This window comes from Poecilia reticulata, chromosome 14, assembly GCF_904066995.2.
Source record: "Poecilia reticulata chromosome 14, P_reticulata-male-v2, whole genome shotgun sequence".
Lineage (NCBI taxonomy): Eukaryota > Metazoa > Chordata > Actinopteri > Cyprinodontiformes > Poeciliidae > Poecilia > Poecilia reticulata.
The window spans coordinates 20,464,571-20,488,628 of NC_088843.1; the positions used below are offsets into that span (position 1 = coordinate 20,464,571).

A 24,058-nucleotide genomic window follows, 5' to 3' on the forward strand; every position below is an offset into this window, starting at 1 on the left:
TTGGTCACATATCATTTTTCGAGGCCTGATGGTTGTTTGAAACCATGGAGACACGCAGCAACTTTAATGGCAGGTTTGTCTGTTTGTCAGTGATAAATTAGAGTTTTCTTTAAGTTAAAAGTACATCCTTATTGTCCATATTTTTGTGCATACTCGCTGTCATTTCATGTTTCCCTTTGTTTCGACTCACCATCTAGCTGAGGTGTTTGGAGGCACTGGCTACCCCAAAATGAATGCTTTTAAAGGTTTATTTCCTAGCAATGATCGCACCAGCGGGTAGAACCAAATAGAAAATAGAGGCTTTCGTTTTCTTTTACAGTTGTATATATTTATTCTATCTGTGCTGTCTTTGGTGCTACTGCTGGTGGAAAATTATATTTTGAAGGGATTTAGCGGTGTAGAGAGTTTGTAAAGAAGATTATTTTCTTTTCTATAGCTTATTAAGATTACATTGTTAGGTTTAGCCTGCATGCTAACAGTCCAGGCTGTTGAGAAGTTGAATTTTTATTTATATTTTCCTTTTGGGATGTTAAGATGTAAAGAAGTCCACAAATTTTGCTTTTTGCTTGTTTGAGTTTTCTGGAAAATGACAGAAGAATAAAGTAAAAAAAAATTTAATAAAAAAAAAAATCACCTCACTGTTAACATTGTAGACATTGTGCGTTACTCCACAGCGGCCTGCCTTACATTCTGCACATGTAACATTGCATGTTCTCAAAACATGCTGACTTCACTGATCAGTCTTACATTTTTTATCGAGTCATCCACAACCTTTTGTTCGTCCTGCTTAGTTCAAGATTCATTTTTTTTCTCATAAGAGCTGAAACCTCCACGGGAAAACTACGCAGTTCAGGAAAAACAAACGAAACAACAAAAAAAAAAGAGCTGCAGAAGTTTGCTGCTGTTGGCAAGAAGGCACAGTTGGTCAGTTGTGCTGTGGAGGGTTTGCTCTCTGGCCCAGAGGACTCAGCAGAGTCGACTGCACCCAGGCCATTCTTTTGTATTGCTGTCTTATTTATATGTGCACTTCGATGGAAGCTACCGCACTAAAAGGTGCACAAAACAAAATATGGCGTTTATCTTTTGCAAATAGTTGCACAGAGTCAAAATAGATAAAGGCAGCTCTGCTCTACCGTCAGGCAATCCTCTGCAGCACCGTTAAGAGTGAGGTACGTCAGTAAAAGCACAAGATGACTTTATTTGGTTCAGCTCTGAAGGCGAGGCTGCAAGAGTGCAACGGATATAACTGGAAACTCAGCGGCGTCTGGAGATAAGACCTGGGTTAAACACTGCAGGAGCGATTGAGACTTATGGGTGTGTTGGAATCTGCAATCGCTACGAACCCGGCTGCAAACCGACTGCACCTTAACGAAGCAGACGAGCTGACAAAAACTCACAACGAATGCCGTGCACATTTAGCAGCAGGACGATCTGAGAAAGAAAAGCATGACAGAGGAATGCAGCTACACAAACTTTGTTGGCTTTAGCGCACTGGCAGCACAAACATGCAGAGTCACATTTCTACAGGCCCTCTTGTCTCAGTCACAGCAGCCCGAGTAGCAGGGGAGCTGTGAGTTTTATCGCCAGGCCACCGGCGTCTCAAAGCAGAAGGACACAGATGCTCGTTCATTCATTCTCTGCTGGAGGTGCTGCAGTTTTAAACCGCCACAGTTTGCTTTTTTTTTCCCCACTCAGAGACTCATTGACATCCCGCGCTGCATTTCATCCCTAATTAATCTTTAGTATCTTACAATTAGACGTATTAATGCAAAGCTTCTTCCTCGCTTTTTGCCAGGTGAGGAGCTGAGAGTTTTAAATGGGGACGTAGCTGGTCATGCTTTCCTTGTTGCTGTTGAGAATAAATAATTCTGTGTTTTCCTTCTGTCTCTTTTTAGCTAGTTGCTGAGCTAAACCTAAAGGAAATGTCATGTTAGGAAATGCAAATGAGAGCTAGGCTTAGATGAAATGACACAGACCTCTCAGATGCACCAGAATTATTTAATACCATCTAGATTTGTTTACCTTAGCGATATACAAATTTTGAATTAATCAGAATTTGTTATTTCTTCCTTTTTTTTTTCATTCTTTGTCTGGAGAATAAGCTGAGGCCTTTCTGTCTGTTGAACAAGGGAAGACTTCTCATAGAGAAGGGGACTCAAATCATTTTAGGGCCCTCTATTGGATTATAAAGATACCGATTTACTGACAATTGGAAAATGCTCCAAGAGGAGGGCTGTTTGGGCTCACGCAGAGCCGCAAAGATGGTTCTCTGTCTATTTCATAGTAAACAAACCAAACAAAGAGGAAATACACCAAGGTCAATTCTTAGCTTGTAAAACCTCCCTTATTGACTTCTTATGTGGCGAGTGGGAGCCTGCAAATAGAGCCAACAATGCCTGACCTTTAAGATTAGATGTTCTGCAATGACTTCCCCTGTGCTTACAAAAGAAATGAGGGAAAAAAATCATTTTTCCCTGTTTTCCTTTCAGTCTTGATATTAATATATTTCCCCAGGTACCTATGCTTCTTTAAAAATTATGTGACATATTGATTTGTGTTTACAAAATAAATGCTAAAATTTAACATAAGGTCGACATAAAGAGAGCCGCATAATTATTGTATTGATTAGTTTTGGAAGGTTAACTCCGGTCCAGATTAGTGGAAGCGCTGAATTAAACAAAAAAGGGAATGAGAGCCGAGTTTTAGTACATATTACAGTTAAACGTGCCGTGTTTAATGAAAATAGAAATTGATAAATAAGTAAAAAGAAAAGAAAAAAAAGCTTTTCCGTTTATATAAACGACCCGTCGGAAAGCACACACCCAAAAGCAAAGTGAGAGCAAATGGAAAAACCTTTGATTTAAATCTTTCGTCTCAAAGCATAAACACACATGGCCTTGTCAGAGACACATACAAGAAAAAAATAAATAAAATCCCATCCAGCTCCGAATCATTTCATGCTCGTCTAATGAGCAGCGCAGCAAAGCTACAGTACGCTATGAAGAAAATCAATCATGTAGAACATCACGGCATGCCAAAGGATTGTCAGATTTGTCAGCTAATTTCATGCTAATTGAGTCCCCAACCTTGGTGTTATTTTTATCCATGTTGTGCCTCTGATCATGTGGGACTGTGGGCTCTCTGTTCACGTGTCTTTAATTACATTGAAAACATCAATCACTCCTTTTCCCTTCTCTTGTCAGTACCTGCCAAGATAACGAATATATCGAAGGACGTCACGGTGAACGAGGGCAGCAGCGTCAATCTGATGTGCCAGGCGGTGGGACGACCTGAGGCCAGCGTCACATGGAGGCATCAGTCAGCCAGAGGTAGAGAGGACTTCTTCTTTTGTTTTACTGTTTTACTAAGACCCGTTTCTGCCCCAATGCTCGTCAGCAAAGTTTTATTCCATAAAGTGTCTTGTAACCCACGATCTTCATTGTTAAGACCTGAATTTCTTCATTTTCAGGCAACTGAATACTTTTGGCCGCGATGTGTGTTTCAGTGTGGAAGAGGGGGGAAAAAAACTAATACAAATTACGAAACTTGAAAAAGTTTTAAGATGGGAGAATAATTTAAAGACATTCATAATCATTGAGGTTGAATCATAACCAGATTGTAAGTAGTTATTAAACGTGCAAAAACAAGAAACACCAGCAAGAGACACAAAAAAAAGAGGAGAAAAATTCTTTAAAAAAAACAATTGTCGCCAAGCTGTTCACCAGGTGATGGACGGGTTATGCTTATTAGCCTTAGCAAGTCAAAATCTGCACATAAACTACTTTTTTTTTTAATGTTATTTTCAGTCAGGCATTCACACTGCCATGATCCCAAGATGGCGAAGGCAAAACGTCGTTCTGTCTTGCAGAAGAGCGTGGCAGAACATGAGCTGGACCAGCGAGGCCGGTCCAGCTCAGTTTGGAAACATTAACTTAGCGAATGCGGAAGAAAGTTTTATCTTGTGAGGGGAACTGATTTCAAGTAAGACGCATGACGAGGAGATCCCACTGGAGACGCCTCGTTTCATCAGTCAGAGATCTGGGGATCCTTCTTTCTTCAATGGAACAGAAAAGCTTCAGGTGCCGGGGCGTCATCACACCATGAAGATGTTGCACTGGGCTGGTGACCCTCTTGTCTGAGGATCCCTCATCTGCATGGTGAGGACTACGGCAAAACTCAAACCTGTCTGACGAAGCGCTTCACCCAGGAGATTAGACATGTTGCAATGTGACGCCCCCTACTCATCGACAATGTCTAGCACTGGTTTTATTTGTCAACACAAAACGCCAAATCTTACATGTACACGTGAGGAACTAAGCAACCAGCGCTTTGTTCAGACGACCGCTTGCTAACTATCGCAAAATAAGCATCAAGCTGGAAAACATAACCCTGGAACAGACTCAATGTTCTGTTCTCTGAATGTTCTGTGAAATGTTTGCGTATCTTTGGTGGCGAGTCCTGACACAGTGATGGAGCTGTCGTCAATCAGTTGCTACGGCAACGGGTCTACGCGAAGAGTAGCCGACACAGAGATCGAGGAAAAAAAGAGAGCAAGTGATTTTGACTAATTCTTCAACAATTTTTCTCCATTGTTTTTTTTTTTTTTTTGCTTTCTTCCCCCATTCGCTGTGGCGCACCGCGCTGAATTAATTCCTACACGTCCAGCTTTCATTTTGTCAACGGCACTGTTCTACCTCGGGAGCGCGGATACAGATGTTGAGTAAAAAGAATCGTCTTTTTGCCTCCGTTGTGCCCATTAAACACCGGACAAATTAGAATATGAAGAACGTAAAAAAAATAAACAATCACAGGAAGGGTTGCGAAATTCTTAAAACCCTTGAAATCTGTGTCTTTATTTTAACAATCAAGTTGTTCTCTGCCTTGCAGTTCTGATCGCTTTGAAATACAATGCGGACAGCAGACTTTACTGTCAGTTCGGTACAGAAATCCGGAGTGCATTTTCACCCCTGAGAAGCAGTTTCCTTCAAGTACAGTCAGCTATAGTGCGCTAAAAATACTGGCAAGATTTAAGCGGAGGACAGAAAGTTTTCTGGGATTGTACAGCCTGAAGATGAACATTTGAAAGGTCATGTTGGCGAAAACAGCAGGATTAACAACGTGATGGCTGCTCCGTGAAAAAGAAAAAAAAAAAAGGTCTCTGAATGTCTCACCCTCTATAATGCGCACACAAACACACACAACCTTGTACTTCTATCAGTCAGAGGAGCTTGTATTCAGTTTCTTTTTAGTAACCACATTTATGCCTAACCCAGATGTTTCCTTAACACTTCACTAGTTTATTCCTTAACCTTAACCAAAACTTAGTTAACACCGTACTTCTAAGCTTAGCCAGGAGAGAGCAGAAGACCTGAACGAAGTGAGGGCCAAGAAAATGTCCTCACTTTCCACAAATGACCTGCATTGATAAAAGCTGTGAAAGCGGTCTGCTATATGTAGTGCATACAAGTACACACAGACACACACACACACACATAATTTATATAAGCATATTAAACTCATAAATACACAGATAATATTCAGGTTTTTTTTCCCTGGGACCCTTTGATTAAGGATTAATCAACATTTCTTTCACTATTCTGCATCACAATGTTCCCACCGCTCTGTTTAGCCTAAAGTACAAAAACTATATATCAAGTGTTGACATCAAGGGCAGTCAAAGTTCCTCCATTATGTATCACTGGGATCTAGACTTTGCATGCATTGCACCTAAAATGGTAGAGTAATAATATCCTTTAAAAATATGGACTCCTGCGTCCCATTGTATCAGGGTCTGCCTCATCCCTACTACCCATAATGCTTTGCATAGAATTTTGTTCACCACATCCAGAGCAGCTGGCTTCAACGTAAACAAGGAACACCACAAATAAATCTAAACGTCATGATCTGATGAATTATTACCCATCAGAAAACATAACTTTACCCATTATTTCTAAAATCTAAACTCATCCCTCATCTGCTCTCGGCAGTGCTGTTAATTCTTTCGAGAAGCTGACATTTCTTCTCTGGTGGTCTGTCATAAGCCAAGCATAATGTGGAATGAGGATTTTTCCTCCCTGGGCTTTTTACCTCTATGAAGTAAAAAAAAAGAACAACACCTGCAGAGCTTTTGGTGCTCGGTTTAAATTTAGACTCCTCAGCTCCATTCATTCTAATTCCTTGTCTGTCGGCAACCTGTTGGAAACTAATGCTCTGATCACAGGAGTACTCCCGCTTTCCCTTTGGGTTCACGTCATTTATTTCTTCCGCTGCTGAAGACATAAATTAAACTCTGTCTGACAAACGGTGCGTCCGCACACAAGTAGAAGTCTGCAAGGTGTCACGTTCGGAGCTCTCTGAGTTTCACGAGGGTTTGTCACGGTACGTGTGCAAATGTCAAAGCAGACAAATATGGGAAGTTACATTATACTGCGAAGATAAGTTCCTTCATAAATACCTTTCCATTTATTATAAATTTCTATATTCATTATTCGAATATAATGAACATAGAGATGGAAAAGAAAGGGGACAAACGGCAGTTTGTTTATCTTTGTCCAAACATATATTACTCTGTATTTATTTTCTTTGCGTTTTAGTTACTCTCTCCATTAGGATTTTATACGAAACGTGTGTTCAGTTCACATATAGTGAAGAGAATCTCCACCACACATCTCTAGAGTTTACTTCATAGGAATATCTGTTTACACGCTAAATGCCGCTTACTTTAAAACATCTACCTCTTTACACCTTTTTTGCATTTCCAGCCAAATTATTATGTATGATGACTGCAGCCAGATTTAAATCTACTGACCTGTTTTATTTCAGCTTGAGTAATTTAGGTAGTTGGAGCAGCACAACCTGTGGCCTGACAAACTGGCTCCAATCAAATTAAGACTTGGCTGGTGGCCACAGCTGTTTTGGTGTTTTCTTGGCACATCACAGCCAAAGGAAATGCCAAGAAGCTGCGCGTGTGTGTGTGTGTGTGCGTGTGTGTGTGTGCGTGTGTGTGTGTGTGTGTGTGTGTGTGTGTGTGTGTGTGTGTGTGTGTGTGTGTGTGTGTGTTCTCATCTTCATGCATACTCGTGTGTGCCGTGCTCTAATTGTGTCAGTACTGCGCTTCCCACTGAGCATTGAGCAGCGTGAGTCATGTGCTGCTTCTCTATAGGATTAGATGTTCAGCCTGGAAATGACAGGGATGCTTACAGCCCAGCTGTTTCCGACTCCCTCCCCATTATCTCCAGCCAGTAGAATCTTTCCCACAAAGCCAGGTGGATCACCGTAACGTTTCCGATCCATCATTAAAAAAATCACTTCGTTTCCTCTTTAAACCCTAAACTTGATGGGTTTTATTCAAAGAGAGCCGTGCTTCATTAACTTCCCTAATTTCCAGCTGTAGGTAGCGGGTTGCAGTCGTGGCAAAAGGAATTTCACTTGAAACGAGTTCTCCTGGCATCCGAATACAGACAGCTCGATGTGTTGCCTGTAGGTGTGTTTTGTTTCTGTGTTTGTGGGGGGAAAGCGTAATGGATTATCTTATTTGACATTTCTCTGAGTTGCATGAACAGACAGACTACGTAGAGAAATGTTAAGGCGGCTAAGCAAATTCTCGTTGTCACACGGAATCTTAAATGGCTTTTCCCTCAGAGAGGCATTTTCCCGAGCTGCTCCTCATGGTTTGCTTTTTCTCGTTTGCTACCAGCAGTAATGGACTGCTCCCTCTGAGGAGAGCACTCACAGCTGTTAGATCAACGCTAAAGGAAGCGACCTTCTCCCAGAGTCCAGCTGCACTCTGCGAAGCTCTCAGATTTTGCCCTGTAGCCGCTTTGTCGTTTGACGGTTGTTGGGGTTTTTTTTTGTATGAACTACCAATTAAAACAATTTCACACTCACAGTTTGCGAGTAACAAACAACAACTGTAGCACAGCAGCTGTTTGACACAGAAGCAAGCGTTGACGTTCCACTTTCAAACTGACGTGTGACATTAGGAAACAGCCTCCTGCTGCCGAGGAAACGAAACCAAATAAAAACGATGGGGTCTACTTTAAGGCTAGGTAAACTGAGCGGCCATCATATTCCACAAGATAGTAAATAATATCCCTGCTCCCCCCTCCTTCCACCACTAGCTGCAGAGAGGCTCTCGAGCCACAATAATTTGCGCCGATAAATCCTGCAGTAGATGTGTTGACATAAATGAGACTTGTGTGGAGAGCGGCAGACCATAAATGTGCAGCCTCATTGGCCCTTTACTTAATATATGTACCAAGCCAACTTAAGTCACCATTATTTTATGCAGTTCAATGCTTAGTCTCCATCTGAGCACAAGGGGACTTCATAAATTATTCAGCAGCGTCCTCTGATTCCAGCAGCAGGTCAGCAGAAGGATTAAAAGGTTTATAGTTCGAGGAAAACTGTTTGTTTAGGGACAGCGCGGTTCAGATCCCTCCAGCCTATCAAGGGTCAGTCCAGCAGATGTCCAGTGGGCAAACACTCTCTCAGATTTCACTATGGAGTCATTTCTAGAGTTGTACGTGACTGCAGCTCCAAATGTCATCCATCCATCCATCATCTATACCTGCCTGTCCTTACTGGCCATGGTTGTGGAGGGCTGGTGCCCATCTCTGTATGTCATTGGTCGACAGGTGGGGTACACCCTGGATAGACAGCCGTTAGAAGACAACATGAAGACAAATGGACGTCTTCATGGTCCTTTGAAGACGGACCATGAAGACAGTCCTTGTCTTCCATGCTCCCTGCACAAAATACAATTTAGATGAAATAACTAGTGGTGGGACTCTTCATATGCTGAATTTAGTTAATTGTAGTTAACCAATCCCAATTAATCACATTTAAATCAAAAAACAAAACTGAGCAAAAATATCGACAAATTGACATTTTTAATTCGGCAACCCTTTTCTGTTGCTAAACTATTAAATCAAATAGACACATGAGCTCAACCTCAGCCCCAAAGTGGTAAGGGTTTTCCCAAAATACACACAAGTTTGAAATTTTTACCTCCAGAATCAAAGCAAAATATTAAAATCAGATATGTACAGCAGAAGATTCCCTGTAAGCCCTCCAGAAGGGGCGTTCAAGATGCATCCCAGTTGGAGGAACCACTTCACCTGATTTCTTTCGGTGAGGAGGAAACGAAGGGGGAACTCGCCCTAAATCAACCCACAGAGGATCTCACCTCAGATGCTGGTGTTGGGAATCTATTTCTGAGGACATAATAGAATGAAATACGATAGAAGTTAATTTTATTGTCCCTTTAGTAGACAATAAAAGGTATCGCATAAAATATATAAAAACAGAATAAAGGGTAAAATACTGTAGACTAACGGCATGATCTAGATTAGAGCTGGCAGACATAATAAATAAGCACTATGCTTTATATGATTTTTGAGTAAAATAACAGCCTCAGTACTTGAGCATAAATTTACTAAATAATCACTCAGTTTCTCTAAGCTCTCCTGAATACATTACTACCCCCCAATACCCCACCCATCTGGAAAATCCAACAGTCTGCAGGGGTTTTTTTACCAGGTAGGATGAGCGATTCTGTTAGAAATATATAAAGAGAGCTTGAGGAGAAATCAGATATTTTCATACACCAAATAAAAGGACACAAACTCAACCCTCCACCCCTTACTGTCTAAAGTTAAATCCAACCAAACTTTTATAGTTTTAGCTTAGAATTACCAATATTATTTCTATTGCTAAATGCCAAAAAAAACAACTTTGTAACTTTCCTTGAATTCAAGAGTTTACATACATACATGCATAGTGTCTTTTAAACTGAATGACTTCAGTCAAACATTTTTGATACTCTCCCACTTTTCCTCTACGCGTATGATTTCATCGTTTGTCTGTCATTTCCCCAGAAAGGGTTAAGAATTAGCATTGATTACAATGATTTTTATTTTTTTTTTTTAGGCAGAAACACAGCACAAAACCAACAGCAAGCATTTTTTTTTTTGAGGCAGAAACACAGCACAAAACCAACAGCAAGCATAAATCTCTACAGAGGCTGTGTGAAGCTTAAGCATTCAATGACTAACTTTTTAGTCAGCGTTTTCTTAATTCTACAAATCTGAAGGGAAAAGTACCAAAGGTGCAATTTATTTATTTTTTTCTAAAAAGTGCAAGTTTTAAAGCCGTTTAGCTTTATACATGCTTTTTAAACAAAGTACGTGTCCAGTTTGCACATCGGTGAACTCCAGAATGATCTTTTTCATATTACCTGTATTTGTCATTTGATTTATATTTTTAGTAATGTTTTCATTCCCCATAGTTTGTTTTTAGTAATGTCGTCATGTGTTTCTCACATATGTTAGTCTACAAATTTCCATGCGGGAAAGTTTGAGAGGGCAAAGAGACGAAAACCACTAACTGATATTCAGATGAATATTTCTATGGCATTTTAAACAATGGACTAGAGATGCAGTACATAGGAAAACTATGGCTGAATGAAAAACACAGACTTGTGTAGGACTAAATCGTTCAACATTAAATGAATAAAAACACGTCTTTGATTTGTACATCAGCATGCCGGCTCGTTGCACGGCTCCACGGCGCCTCCTGGGTAGGACCTTGACCTCTCTGTCTGACCCTTAGAGCATCAGTCAGAACAACAGCGATTCTCTGTTGCACCTCACCAAAGCTGTGCAACACAGACAAGTCTTTGCAAACTGAATTCGCGTGAAATCTAATTTAAATTCAGCGTGTGCATTATCGGTTGGCGCATTTCACAGGATCCTTAAACAATTCCGTAAATGCATCCGTCGTTAGCAGCCGAGCTCTTTCATGCACTTGTAGAGAGAGCGAACGCCAACAGAGTCAGCAGAAGTGCCACAGATCACGACTGTAAAACACCATTTTACAGGACGACCTTTGGACAAGCAGCCTTCTCTGTTAGGAGCTGTAAGCTTTGGCTGTCGCTGCCGTCTGACTTTAAGACCATAACTGACATTAAAATGTTCACTTTGTGGCTTAGGAATTTGCTGGAGATAAATCAGAACTGTACTCATTATTATTCTTTCAATTCACTCATTTTGAATAGATTATTTTACATCGCTTTTTAATAATTGTATTGTATTTACTGTTGATCTTAACTTTTCGTCGAATATATAACTCTTAACGGTAATTTGTAAAGACCGGAGTTGTGAATTAGCCACGGCTATGAATACAGAAGAACGCATCTGAACGTCTTGATCAATGTTTCTTGTATCTGTTCTTTATCAAATAAATAATGCACATATGTAGTCATGAGCTTTAAATGCAAAAAATAAGCAAACAAAATTATTTGAAGCACAAGTTAGACCATTTAAATAGAAAATATTTACAACAACCCGGCAGAGATCACTAAGTTGTAATCACAGTGTTTCTATTTACTAAGTAAAATTGCAGAGTGGTTTGGATGAGTGATTTTGATCTGACTGATGGTTTGTTAATAGTTACGGGTTAAATTGCTCATTACTGGAAAGAAAGAGGTTTACAGTAAAAACATTTCAAGTAATGTGTTTCTAAATAACATGTTGCTGACATCGCTGCAAACAACTAACATCCAGAAATAAGTTTTCTGTTCCTGCCGCTGATTGTGTTGCATCACAGCAATCTAATTAGGCTGCAAGCAGCTGAATTTAAAAGGGAACCCGACTGTTTTGAACTGATTCGTAATTGGATCGTGTCAGACTGAATTGCTTTTTATGTAACTGGAAATGAACTGGATCCGTTTTTTTGGGGGGGTGGAGGACATTTTCTGTGAGCTGGTTAAATCAACTGAATGCGCTAAATTGACAGAAAAGAAATGTTCAGCACTAATGAAGGAAACTGATACTGAGCTGTTTTTTTTTTTCTTCTTTCTTTATTTCGAGGATTTCATATCACATCATATGTGTCAGTGAAGCTAAAAAGGGCAGAATGCGCCTTTAAAGTTTACCCCACCCGTTGCATCACAGCATGTCCTGCTGAGGACGGATGGTTTGGTTGGTGGCAGTTTGCAGAAACAGGCATGACTAGATGCTTTTATGAAACATCATAACATACAATTATGTGAAGCTAACACACAATGTCAGTTTTACACCATAACAGCAGAGAAATGTCACATTGTTCTCTACGCTGCGTAGCGTCAGGAATTCGACAGACAGCATAAACTATTTAATCGAGACAGAAGACATCTTTTAAAAACGTTTCATGAATAAAATCAATTACATTAAGTAATTGCAAAGCTTACTTGTGTGTGTGTGTGTTTTTTTTTGTTTGTTTTGCTTTTATTTTGTTTTTTCCCCAATTCTTTGGAATTTGTGGGTTTAGGATTTGACATTAAACAGTGAGGCGCGATGCTCACATGGAAGCTGAAGGACATCTTTTGAGGAACTGGCAGCGCAGAGAGACTGTGACAGAAGCACAGCAGCCCAGACAGCTGCTGTCAACTCGGGATTATTCTCCTAAACAGTGTCACTCATGGTGTTACACAGCAGAAAAGAAATGCACACTTTTCTAGTAATGCCGCCTGGAGATAAGGGAAACGCTAAGAAACACGTCTTGGTGCTGGCGATGCAGTTATCACAGGGAGCAGAGTGAGGACGTATGCTGGTGTTCATAGCGTAAAATAAAACCTATATGAGGAACAGAAAAGAGATTAACATTTCGTAAATGTAAATTGACATGACATTTCACAAATACCCTGTATGTTATTTCTTGACGAGTTAAAATTCCTGACGACCAGCCAGCGTCGTTACTGGATGATTGCATTTCTCTACCAGGATTTTTATCTGATAGACTAGCGGTTCTCAACGTGGGCTGTACCGCCCCCCAGGGGGCGTTCAGAGGACGGCAGGGGGCGCTGGCAGACATTTTTACAAAAGGATGGTGCTGGGATTCCTTTGGGGGGCGTTTGGTCGAAGGTAAACTTTACACCTTAAATGCACAACAATGCCAGTTTAGACTTTGAGCAACTTGTTAAAACTGTATTTCGTAACATTAAATCATGCTTGGCTGCAACGGTATAGATGGCAGCTCTTCTTCTTCTATTCAGTGTTTGTTAGTTTTTGGGGCAGCTCCGCTCCTGCTACTAGCTTCTCCCCATCAGTTCAGCGTTACACCGGCTGATGACGGTGCTGTGATTCACTTTGTCTGGTATTTTTATATGTTTTGCCAGTTCTGTGATCATGTCAAAGCAGCAACCTATTAAAAAGTGTTTTATTTCCGTTTGAAAGCTGCCCGCTTACATAGAAGAACAACAGAAAATCGCTCTTATAAACATATTAAAATCACGATACCCTGACTTTGTATCCCTCTGAAAAATGAATTTAAATCAAGAAATCCCTCCATGGGTGATACCACGATAGAGAACGTTCATTTTATAGTGTTAACACCGGTGCTGTAAGTGGTCCGGTATGAAACGAGGGTAATAGAACAACACAGCACTTTTAAATTTCAATAATCAGAATGCAGAAATAGTTTCAGTTGTTTTGAAAGGTTTATGTCAGTCTGCCTTTTCCCCATCGATATGCTTCACGACCGCCCTGCACCTTAGGGGTTTACGCAAAACTCTGAAACAGGAGAAGCGGGACATAAAACGGAGCGACGAACTAGATGTGAATTATGGCATAAAAACAGAGAATCTGACGCTGAACAGTGAAAAAATCAACACATAATGTGAAACACATGACGATTAGGAGGCGCAGCAGGTGATGAGTGAAAATTACTGATGATCAATAAACGATAAAATAAATCTAGCAACAGGAAGGAAACTAAAGTGGACATAGCAATAAACCAAGAGAGGATAATACTAATCAAAGGAAACTAAATGGAAATGAATGAAGAACAAAATGCAAGAATAAACTAAGAAACTAAAGTAAATACAGAGGAATAAACTGGTATGGCAAGACCTTTAGAGCAATAATTAATACAAGGGACTGTATGGCAAGAATAAACAGACACTATTTCCAGATAAAAGGTAAAATAATATTGTTGAAGTGTCATGGGTTTGTTGAGACCACATCTAGTACTGAGAATAAATATATCTTACAGACCATAACAGTAAAGAACTGATCACTTGTTTATGTTTTTAATTAGATTTGATATATTTATTTCTTCAATATTATATTTCATGTCAGTGTGAATGTCATGAGGCCGATGACTCCATGACACTTTGAATTTGACTCATTAGGATTTGATTAAGAACCAGATTTGTTCTTTGTAATTTCTGTCCAGTAAAACTATTAATCTATAAATGAATAGACAGGTCTATATAAAGATATAATCCATGTTTCTGTCTCATATTTGTACGGCATTAAAAGGACCTGGAACTTTTGTTTTTCCACTGAAAGCTCTGGTTTGCACAATAAATGCCATGTGGGTGAAATTTCATGGTTGATACTCTGATGTCCCATTCTCCTGAAGGCAGCACAGAGCTGCACCACCAGAAACTGACAAACACTGAAAAGAAGAAGAGCTATGATTAATGTAGTTACAGTTCTACCCATGTTTTAATGTTGCAGAGCTCAGTCATTATAGATCAAATATATCAAAGTTTAAACTCCCATTGCTGTTCATCTTTTATCTGGTCATTTTGTGGAATATTTCTCAACTAGAAAATGGCAAAAAAACAAGAATATTTTTTGCACTCTGATTGGCTGCTGTTAGGACTACAAATTTTAAGTTGAATGTCCATTAAATTTTTCATAAACACCTGTGAAAATAATTTCTGTTCCCATGGCTTTTTTGTTCTCTGGGAAATTATTTTTGATGATAAATACAATAGTGATAGTAATATTAATGATAAAATAATGGTCAGTGCAAAGTAGCCTGCAAATTCTTTGGTGGGGGGCGGTGAGGGACCTGGATAAAGGCTGGGGGGGGCGCTGGCCCAAAAAAGGTTGAGAAACACTGTGATAGACTTTGAAGAAAGGATATAAAAGGGGAAAAAAAACATATTGTTTTTTTTATCCTGAGACTCAATGGGAGACAGACTTGTTAAGGAAGAGAGAGAAGCAACTTAAAGTCAAGATTAGAGGCAGCGAGGAGGTGTGTAGGAAGAACCTGGTCAGCAGGCTCCGGCACAACAATATCAGAGATGTTTGGTCAGGGATAAAGAGGATCAGAGGCTGCGAGCAGGAGGACTGAACAGACGGAGGTCTGGAGCCAATGATCTGAACACATTCTTCATCAGATTCAGTTCAGGAACAAGCTCGCCATCCTCCTCTCCTGCTGAGCCAGAACATGACGGCAGATCCAGCAATGTGAGTCCAAGAGGCAGGATGACCACCGGACCGGTCAGCAGTTCATCAGGGGGGCGACGCAGAGGCAGAACCCTGCATGCGAACATCAGAGCAGTCTAATTATTATTTTTAAATGTACTGATATACACTGAAGCTAAACGGACAAGCTAACAAAAAAAAAAACAGAGAGAGAGCAAACTGAAAACATGTACTGTAAACTGTACCAAACTGCAGAGACGGGCAGAAACAGAAGACCATCAGAGGACCAGAGCAGCAGGAGGAGGAAGAATATAAAATGTCACAGGCTTCCAAGCAAACAGAGAAAATGCTGCAGAATGACATAACGAGTGCCCAAGGGAAGAGCTGAACTGGAAAACCAAGAAACTGCCACAAAGTCTGCACAATGTCGGCATCGTCATGGTGAGAAATAATCCAAATGTCCTCAGGTGTTCACTTTTATATGATCAAAGTGAAAAAGGTTTGAATATTAAAAAGATATAAACAGCTAAAAAAAAAAATAAATAAACAAATTGGTGTAAGTGGACTCCTGGGCTGACAGAATATTTATGTTAAGTCCTTTGGGAGGATTTTAGATTTCAATAAAATGCAGACATTACATTTTTATTTATTTTTTTTAGAGATTTGATCTGCAAAAAAATTCTTATCTTGCTCATTGGGTTGAAAGCAGTTCTTGCTCTTTCTTTTAAGAGCAACATGTAGTCCTGACCATTTTTTTTTTTTTACTAATAACAGATTTAACCTCGACTCAATCAGGTAAATATTCCATCCATTCATCATTTGTACGTGGCCTGTTATCCATAGGGGGGTCGTGGGTTTCCATTCATTCAGAGAGAACAAAGAACATAATGGAGGCACATTGAGGAATGGCAATGCAGTTCTTGAAGTCAGTAAAAACATATTTTTTGTCGAAAAAGATTTGACAGTAGTGGCCCTTATTGGCAGGAATAGCCCAGGAAATGGGCAGAGGGAGAAAGGAGGAAAGCATGAAACAAAGGCTTCAAGGTTTGCAGAACTCACAGAGAACTGCACACCGACCTGGTAAATATGTTCTAAAACAAAAACAGAGCAGTTCTTTTGAAACAGGAGACGCCATTAAATATAATGTTTTGATATTTAATAACATGACGGCTCTCTGGGTGTGCCTGGTGTCTGTAGCCTGGGGCTGCTGAGGTTCACTACACTTTACTGCTCCTGGGCGCTGTGCTGTACCTCTGGGAGACAGTCGTGCACACACACACACACACACGCACACACACGCACACACACACACACTCCAAACACACAAAATCCACTCAACGCAAACAGTCACTCACTCACAAAATCCAAAAGGCTGAATATCACACAGATTCAAGATTTTATGTTCTACCTGTGTTCTGTCTACTTTGATTCCAGAAAAAAAGTCTTAGTTTAATAATTCAATCAGACTTTTAAGACGCCATCTCTGCTCTTACATACTGAGGCTATCAGCCTCTGCTAAGCTGCTGGCTTTACAGTGGACAGAAATTTTACAGTCAGCATAATTTATTCTTCGACAGAAATTAAGAAGCACCATGAAGTCCACCGTGCATCTGGGGATCTTTGAGGGCGATGTGACAACATCTGTGAAAAGTTAAAACTCGGTCCTGACAATGAACGAAACACACCAGTGAATCCACTCCTGGGTGGATCCACCCAGGACTGACTGAGAACTAAGAAATGAAAAGTCTTGGGCCAGGTCAGAGCACAGAACCTGATCTCGTTGGCGTGAAGTGAAGAGACGTGAAATGGGCTGGAAATGGAAGAAACGTCTCAAACATCTTGAGGTGAAAGTGAAGAGTGGGTCAGAATGGCTTCAGAAAGCAGCTGACTGGACTTATCATAGCTGAAGGTCAAAAGACGAGCGATTAGGGATGAGGCACCATCGTTTTATTTTTTTTTTCCATCGGCTACAATCCAGTTGCCGTTGGTTTCTTTTGTTTGATGAATAAAACTAATTTATTTTTGGTGCTCACCTGCAATCAAATCCAGTTTTTCACAAAAGCAAAGAAATAGGCTAGACATCAAAATTTCTTTTAAAGCAACAATGGGGTTTTTTGGGGTGGGGGGTTGCAGTTTTTATATTGAAAACAGCTATTTATCTCCAAAAACTCTAAAAGATTGTGTGCTAAAAGTTACAATTATTGTCAACATGTACATAAAACCTATCTTCCATTCAAGCGTCTCACATTGTTGCATTTCTGAACATCTATAAATACATTGCTCAAGCGGGGCATGCGATCTTTTTGATCTTGATTTTGGTTTAGAATCCAAACCTTATAACAACAGAACAGCTTGTGCTTCTCCGTTAGAGGTTGATGGACAGAGTTCTGGGAAATGAGCTCTCTAAATAAAACTCGTTCAAATCACAGAGCGCAGCTCAGGTTCACCGAGGACGATCCATCTCGATTCCGCATCCACTACAGGAGGACGTGCACCAAACAGACATCAGCTTGCAATGTTGGTCATGTAAACCTTATTAAGTGAAAGATGATTACATTTATGACCATCAGTGAAGCTCAAACGCCTGAAACGTTTTTTTTTTTTTTGTTATTTAAAAGTCTTTGATTTTCTGGAAAGAGATTTCTTACTGACTTTTACAGTCTGTTGCTATGCTATGAAAACGTCCGCATTGATTATTGATTTAGAAGTAGCATCCTGAAGCTGATTCCTCCCTGGTATAGTCAGATCCTGGTTTTGCTGTTTTCAGGAGTGTCTTGCCTGCACCTTAAGTTCGCTGGGGAAAAAACCCCAAAAACTTTTGTTACTATTCTGTTACTTTTTTATATTTTAACACATTATATATGGTGCTGTACATCCAGTGTAACACTAAGTGCCAAGAGCCACCTAAAATTTAAATATGTTCTCAAAACTTCCAAACATCTCCAAAACTTTACACGATACACACCTTGGGACAAATCAGTAGTCTGACAGAGGGCTCTGGCTGCACATATGAATAGTTATAACTTATTATAACTTTTACCAATATCTCCAATATCTCTGTCTCTCTGATCATTATTTATTATTATGTTTTTATTGCTCTGGTCTCTTTACTTTCTTGTAAACATTGGTCATTATAAGGTAGTTGTAGAAGAGACTTTAGTTGTAGCAAATATAAATTTAAGGAAAAAAATCATTTGAGAGAGAGTTGCCAGTTAGCGTAAAACATCTTTTCACATAAGATTTGTGATTCTCTTTTGCGTCGACTCAGAATGATATAAAGTGTCCCAAAGTAGATATTGCAAAATAAAAAACAGAACAGAACAAATTTGCTGTTTGATCAACTCCGCCACAGTTTTACCAAGAAACAAAGTGAAACGTTGCCAGTTCCTGAACAAAAAACCACCAAAGTGGCACTGAAATGTGACACCACGTGAAAAATGTCCCTCTAATCATTAATGTGTAAAACCTAATAAATGTACAAAAGACACTTTAATGTCTCGATCTGTTGTTCTGCGATGCATAGCAGACTAGAGAGGATCGGTATGAAAAATTGTTCGTAATCCAAAAACAATTTTCAATCGAATCATAGCCCCTGCAATCAGAACTGAATTGATAAAATAAACTATAATAATAAAATGATTGCTATAAAATGACATATAGTATATAGAATTAACCCCGCCTCTCGCCCGAAACGTTGGCTGGAGATGGGCACCAGCACCCCTCCCGACCCCACTGAGGGAAAAAGGGTGCAAGAAAATGGATGGATGGATGGATGGATATATAGAATTATCAAATTAGATTTCAGATGTCTGTGTGTAAAGTAGATGCTCTATACATGCGATGTTGACCATGTCCCCATTCCTTGTCTCCCTGTAGAGTTTATGAAAAATTAGCTGCATCCAGCTACCTGCTGTTTTATTACTCAGCGAAAGGCCTGTGAGAATAACAGGCCTGTTGTCATCATCATCATCCAAGTGACACTAAAGCTGATGTCATTTTCACAACATCGAATCGAATCGAAGCTTGCCTCACCTTGGTGAGACATATATTTTTAAATGTACAATAAATAAAATAATTTATATATATATATATATATATATATATATATATATATATATATATATAGTAGCTGCAGATGGGCTACCCTGGATGGGTGGATATCGGGACATCCTCGGTGGATGTAAATGAAAATGTTGAACAGGAACATTTTCTTCTGTGAATCCTCTTGCAGGGATGCTTTTGTATAAATACAGATTTTGTGAGCTTATACAGCTGAAAGTGTGAGCACTTGATGCTGTTAAATCTGAAGTGGCTGTTTGGGAAGAACAAATAATTGTTCTCAGCAATTGCAAACATACTGTGAAATACAAAAACATGCCCATCTTGATTTTATTTACATTTTTTCCTACTAATTATTGTTTCCAACAGAAACATTTTACAATAAGATAATCTAAAGTTTCAGCTGGTCTTTCATATTTTGTTGTTTGGCTTCGATGAGCACAGTCACCGACAGCTAATTAAAAAAAAAAAAACATGTATCAATAAATTTATCATATTTATTATCAGATGTATTAGATTTAGAAATATCTTTGTACAAAACATAGTATGATTAGAATGTAGACTAGATTTTTGGTGCAACTGTAAATATAATATTATATTAATATTATAAAGCAGGTATTCGCGTTGCATATTCCTCAGATGTAATTGAGGGTTATAATTCTCAGAATGATTAAGTTGCTCATAGGGTCTTTGTGTGGAGACTGTATCTGTCTATTGTTCTGCAGAGTGTGTGCGTGTGTGTGTGAATTAATTTCCCTATGTGTTATGAATTGCACCACTGAAAACATGAAAACAGCTCCGTTGTCTGAAATAAAACTGCTTCTTGAAACCCACTTTGTTACATTTAAACAAGTCATAAGTTACGTTTACGTTACAGTCAGTTGATATTAAAGACGATATCTTGTTTAGGAATACGTCTTGATCGTTTTCCAGTGGTGACCAAGCAGTCAACGGCGTTAGCCTGTAAGAATTAGGGAAACAGACATTAAAAATGTATCATGCAAATAACCCGAACAGTGGCTTGTTTGGGGGTTTTTTTTCCCGATTTGTCCCAGTAAGCTTTCCCTTGTGTTGAAATCCCAGTCCAGACAGTCAGAATTGAGGCTGTTTGTCTGTCAGATGTGGCAAAAGTAGGATGTGGTTGTGTGAGCGCCCTATGTTGATGTAGATGTGTTGGTGCCTGGTGGGAAACCTGAAGCCTTCAGTCAGCCGCACAGAGCTTAAAGTGCTCTGTAGAAGAGGTAAAAAAAATAAAAAAGCATGAAGGAGGAAGGGGAGCAGGTCTGCAGCGAGTTTGTAAATGAAAAAACAGATGGCTGGAAGAAGGAGAAGCACCAAGAAGGAACTACACTTTGGAGAGGAATCTAAAGAAAATATTAGTTTGCCGAGACGCTCCGCACATAAAACGTGTTGCTTTTTACTCCAACACAGCCGTCAGAAAGCTTCAGACAGGTGCAGACTGTTCCAAATGACTGGCGTCTGCTGTTCTGTCTTTCATCATTAATCTCAACAGTGAAGTGATAAATTCCTTCCTGAAACTGCACCATTAATAACGAGGGGAGGATTTGCATGAACACCTGTTTCCCTTTCAAGAGTGGGAAAGAGAGAAGGGTCTTATGGCCTCTTATCTGGAGACTCAGGGTTAAGAGGAATGATGTTTCTTAATTAACCGTTATATGTCAATATAATGAGATGTTGAAATACCCGTGTCATCGAGGCACTTTGTCAGGAGAGACACACCATGTCTTCATTTATTCGAATTGGATTCTTGGCCCTTTGGAAACATTTGACAAACTGTTTCAATGAGATGTTTTCAATGTTTTATTTCTCATTTTTCATTCAAAAAATGTCAGGGTTCACTATCACTGAATTAAGTCAGATACTGCCTCAGACTGGCTGCCTAATAGATATTAGGATTACTAGTCTATGACTGATGGGATGTTTTCTAATTCACTGCCAACAATCCAATTACTTAAGGACAGAAGAGGAGCTAAAAACCTTCCACTGGTTCCCTTGTGAAGCCACACATAGCAGTAAAATAGCGGTTGCTCTCGACATTAGTTAGTTTATGACTTCATAAAGAGATCCGATATTAAATAAAACGTAATTGTAAAATTGATTATGTTACGATAGGTTATCTTTTTTGGTGACTTTTAAATTTGCTTGATGTTTTTAAACTCTCAGGTGAGACAAACGAGCGTCATGATGCGTGGGACCGAAATGCAACAGGATCCAGGAGGTAAATGATGATGAAAAACATAACGATGACAAAGGATAACTAAACGTAAGGCACAAATAGTACATCTGACATAAATAAACGACTAGTAAAAGCAAAGACAGAAACTAAGGCTAGCAGAGTAAACAGGAAAGTGAGCAAGCAAACTCAAACAGCTCAAACAACCCGGGATTCTGACATAGTCTGTTTTTCACAGCGCTGCATGTAGAAATTATTTTTTTTCTTCTTCTTCTTTTCTATTATGGCGGATCGCGAGCAACTTTAAGTTGCATACCGCCACCTACTGCACACGAGTGTGTAGCAACACTGATTTACATCTATTAAGTTCTATTTTTTTATTTTGTATTCTCAAGATAAATAAATCATGCTTTTTCCTTAATCTGTAAATATCCACTATGTTTCCTGCGTTTCCCGATATCCCTTTAAGACTCCATTCTTGACCTGTCCTTTCAACCATTCTTCCCTTTCAGGCTGGCATGTTTTTACAGTTCATCAATACGTCTTCTACATTTTCTTTCTCTCCACGTCCTTCACATTTATCATTATTTTTTATCCCTATTAAATACAAAATGTCATTTAAATAGGCATGATCTACTCTTAATCTGATCATTATTATTTCTTCCCTTCTGTTTCTCTCAGTAATATTTCAAATTAATACTGACTTTCATACTTTATATAATCTTCTTCTTTTCTTATTCATTCCACCGTTTTTGCCATTCTTCTATTTCTTTACTCTTAATTGCATGTAGAAATAGAGGACTAGATGATTTTTTTTTTTAAATCTGTGGTGAATCAGAAACAGGTCGAAACTTGTTGTCTAGTTTGCATATTTACCCTCTCCGACCTCGGCTCTGACCCAGCCTGTTGTTGTTTTTTCCACAATGCAGGAAGCGGCCGACTGAGAATTTTACAAATAAACTCATCGAATCGCCTTTGAATCGCAGTAACGGCGCGCCTTCTGTAAAACGGGGGCCTGACTGGCATTTTTACAGGCTTGAGTAACGGCCCTTTCGTGTCATAACTTCATTCGGTGGTTCTACTTTGAAATGAGCTGATGAGGGAAAACACCTATTGATTGAAAACTGCTCTTGGAAAAGGTCATACATTTGAAATGAACGAGGCAGAGGAGTTGGGAGAGCGGGGCTGGCGGTGGGCTCAGCAATTTAATTACGCTCAAGGAGAGGTGAGAAAGGTGGCGATGGGACCGGGAGGCGTAATGTAACCTGTCATTAAACGTGAGGAGGAAGACGAGAAAATGACTGTGCTTGTTTGAGCGATGGACTAAGAGTGGAGTGGAAATGCTAAAAGAAAGAAAGAAAGAAAGAAAGAAAGAAAGAAAGAAAGAAAGAAAGAAAGAAAGAAAGAAAGAAAGAAAGAAAGAAAGAAAGAAAGAAAGAAAGAAAGAAAGAAAGAAAGAAAGAAAGAAAGAAAGAAAGAAAGAAAGAAAGAAAGAAAGAAAGAAAGAAAGAAAGAAAGAAAGAAAGAAAGAAAGAAAGAAAGAAAGAAAGGAAGAAATGCATTCTACAAACAAATACTAGAAGAGAAAGTACAAAAGAGTTTCTCTCAACCTGTTTGGGATGGTTTGAATAAAGTCAACTAAAGAGCGACAGTCAGAAGCAATGAGATTTCATTTACGGTAACTTAAAAACACAAGTGGTTCTTACTGTTTGGAGAATGCAACACTCCATTATAAAAGGTGCTGTGGTCACTGTTGAGATGATTATAAACCTCATTATGTTTTAAATAAATTAGGTAGAAATGAGCCTACTACTTTTTTTTTTCCGTTTCTGTGCACATTTCTTCAAAACTTTTAATAAAGGTACCAGTATGTCAGCTCTCAGTTCTGCTTTCATTATCAGGGAAACATTTGAGTAACGCTGAGAAAATATAAGAGAGGCATGTTTTCTTTGTAATTAAGCCTTTACCTTGTCATTAATTAAGGCAGCGTGGAATAAAAACCTATTTTTGACGCATAATTTGATATGCTCTGTTGAGAAAGCAACATTTTTTATTACCATGTATCAAATTTGGTTAGACTGTCCCCATTCTGTCAAACTGACTTAACTTGAGCAAGAAATTAGAGGTTTGCTTAGAATATTTATTCATTTTCTTATTCTTTATGGGTTGAAATGACCTGAAACCTCATGGAAAGCAACAAAGTTCGCATGAGCCGCTTTTATCAGGTGAACCTGGTTTGACTCCCTTTTTGGTGACAGAACTGCCTAATTATTTGTGGCAGAGATTCTCCAAACTTCCGGAAACTTTTCTGGAGATCACAGAATTACTCAATTACATTTACTTTAGCAGCTTAAAAAAAAAGTACTTATAGGATTATTTTTTACTCTGCTGCACTTTTTACTTTTACTTGAGTCATTTCCTTACAAAGTATGGCTATTCATTATTGCCGTTTTTGTTAAAGTTTCATTAATTGATTTGGGAATTTTTTTTCTTTTACCTGATTATTTTATTTATTGTAATTTTTGTCTTTAAAATACCAAAATTTCCGCCTACCTTTCTATGTTGGAGGCGTAACGTAGCCTGTCATTAAATGAAAGTAGGACGA

The 24,058-nt window shown here is 39.1% G+C and overlaps 1 protein-coding gene across 4 annotated transcripts in view; it reads left to right on the plus strand.

Moving 5' to 3' along the window:
- opcml (opioid binding protein/cell adhesion molecule-like) overlaps nt 1–24,058 on the plus strand; it is a 285,958-nt gene that overhangs the window by 233,576 nt on the left and 28,324 nt on the right. For all 4 annotated transcript variants that reach the window (XM_081615739.1, XM_081615740.1, XM_081615738.1 and 1 more), the window contains one exon: nt 3,204–3,329. In XM_081615739.1, coding sequence (XP_081471865.1) covers nt 3,204–3,329 — 126 coding nt within the window. The remainder of the gene's footprint in view (nt 1–3,203; nt 3,330–24,058) is intronic.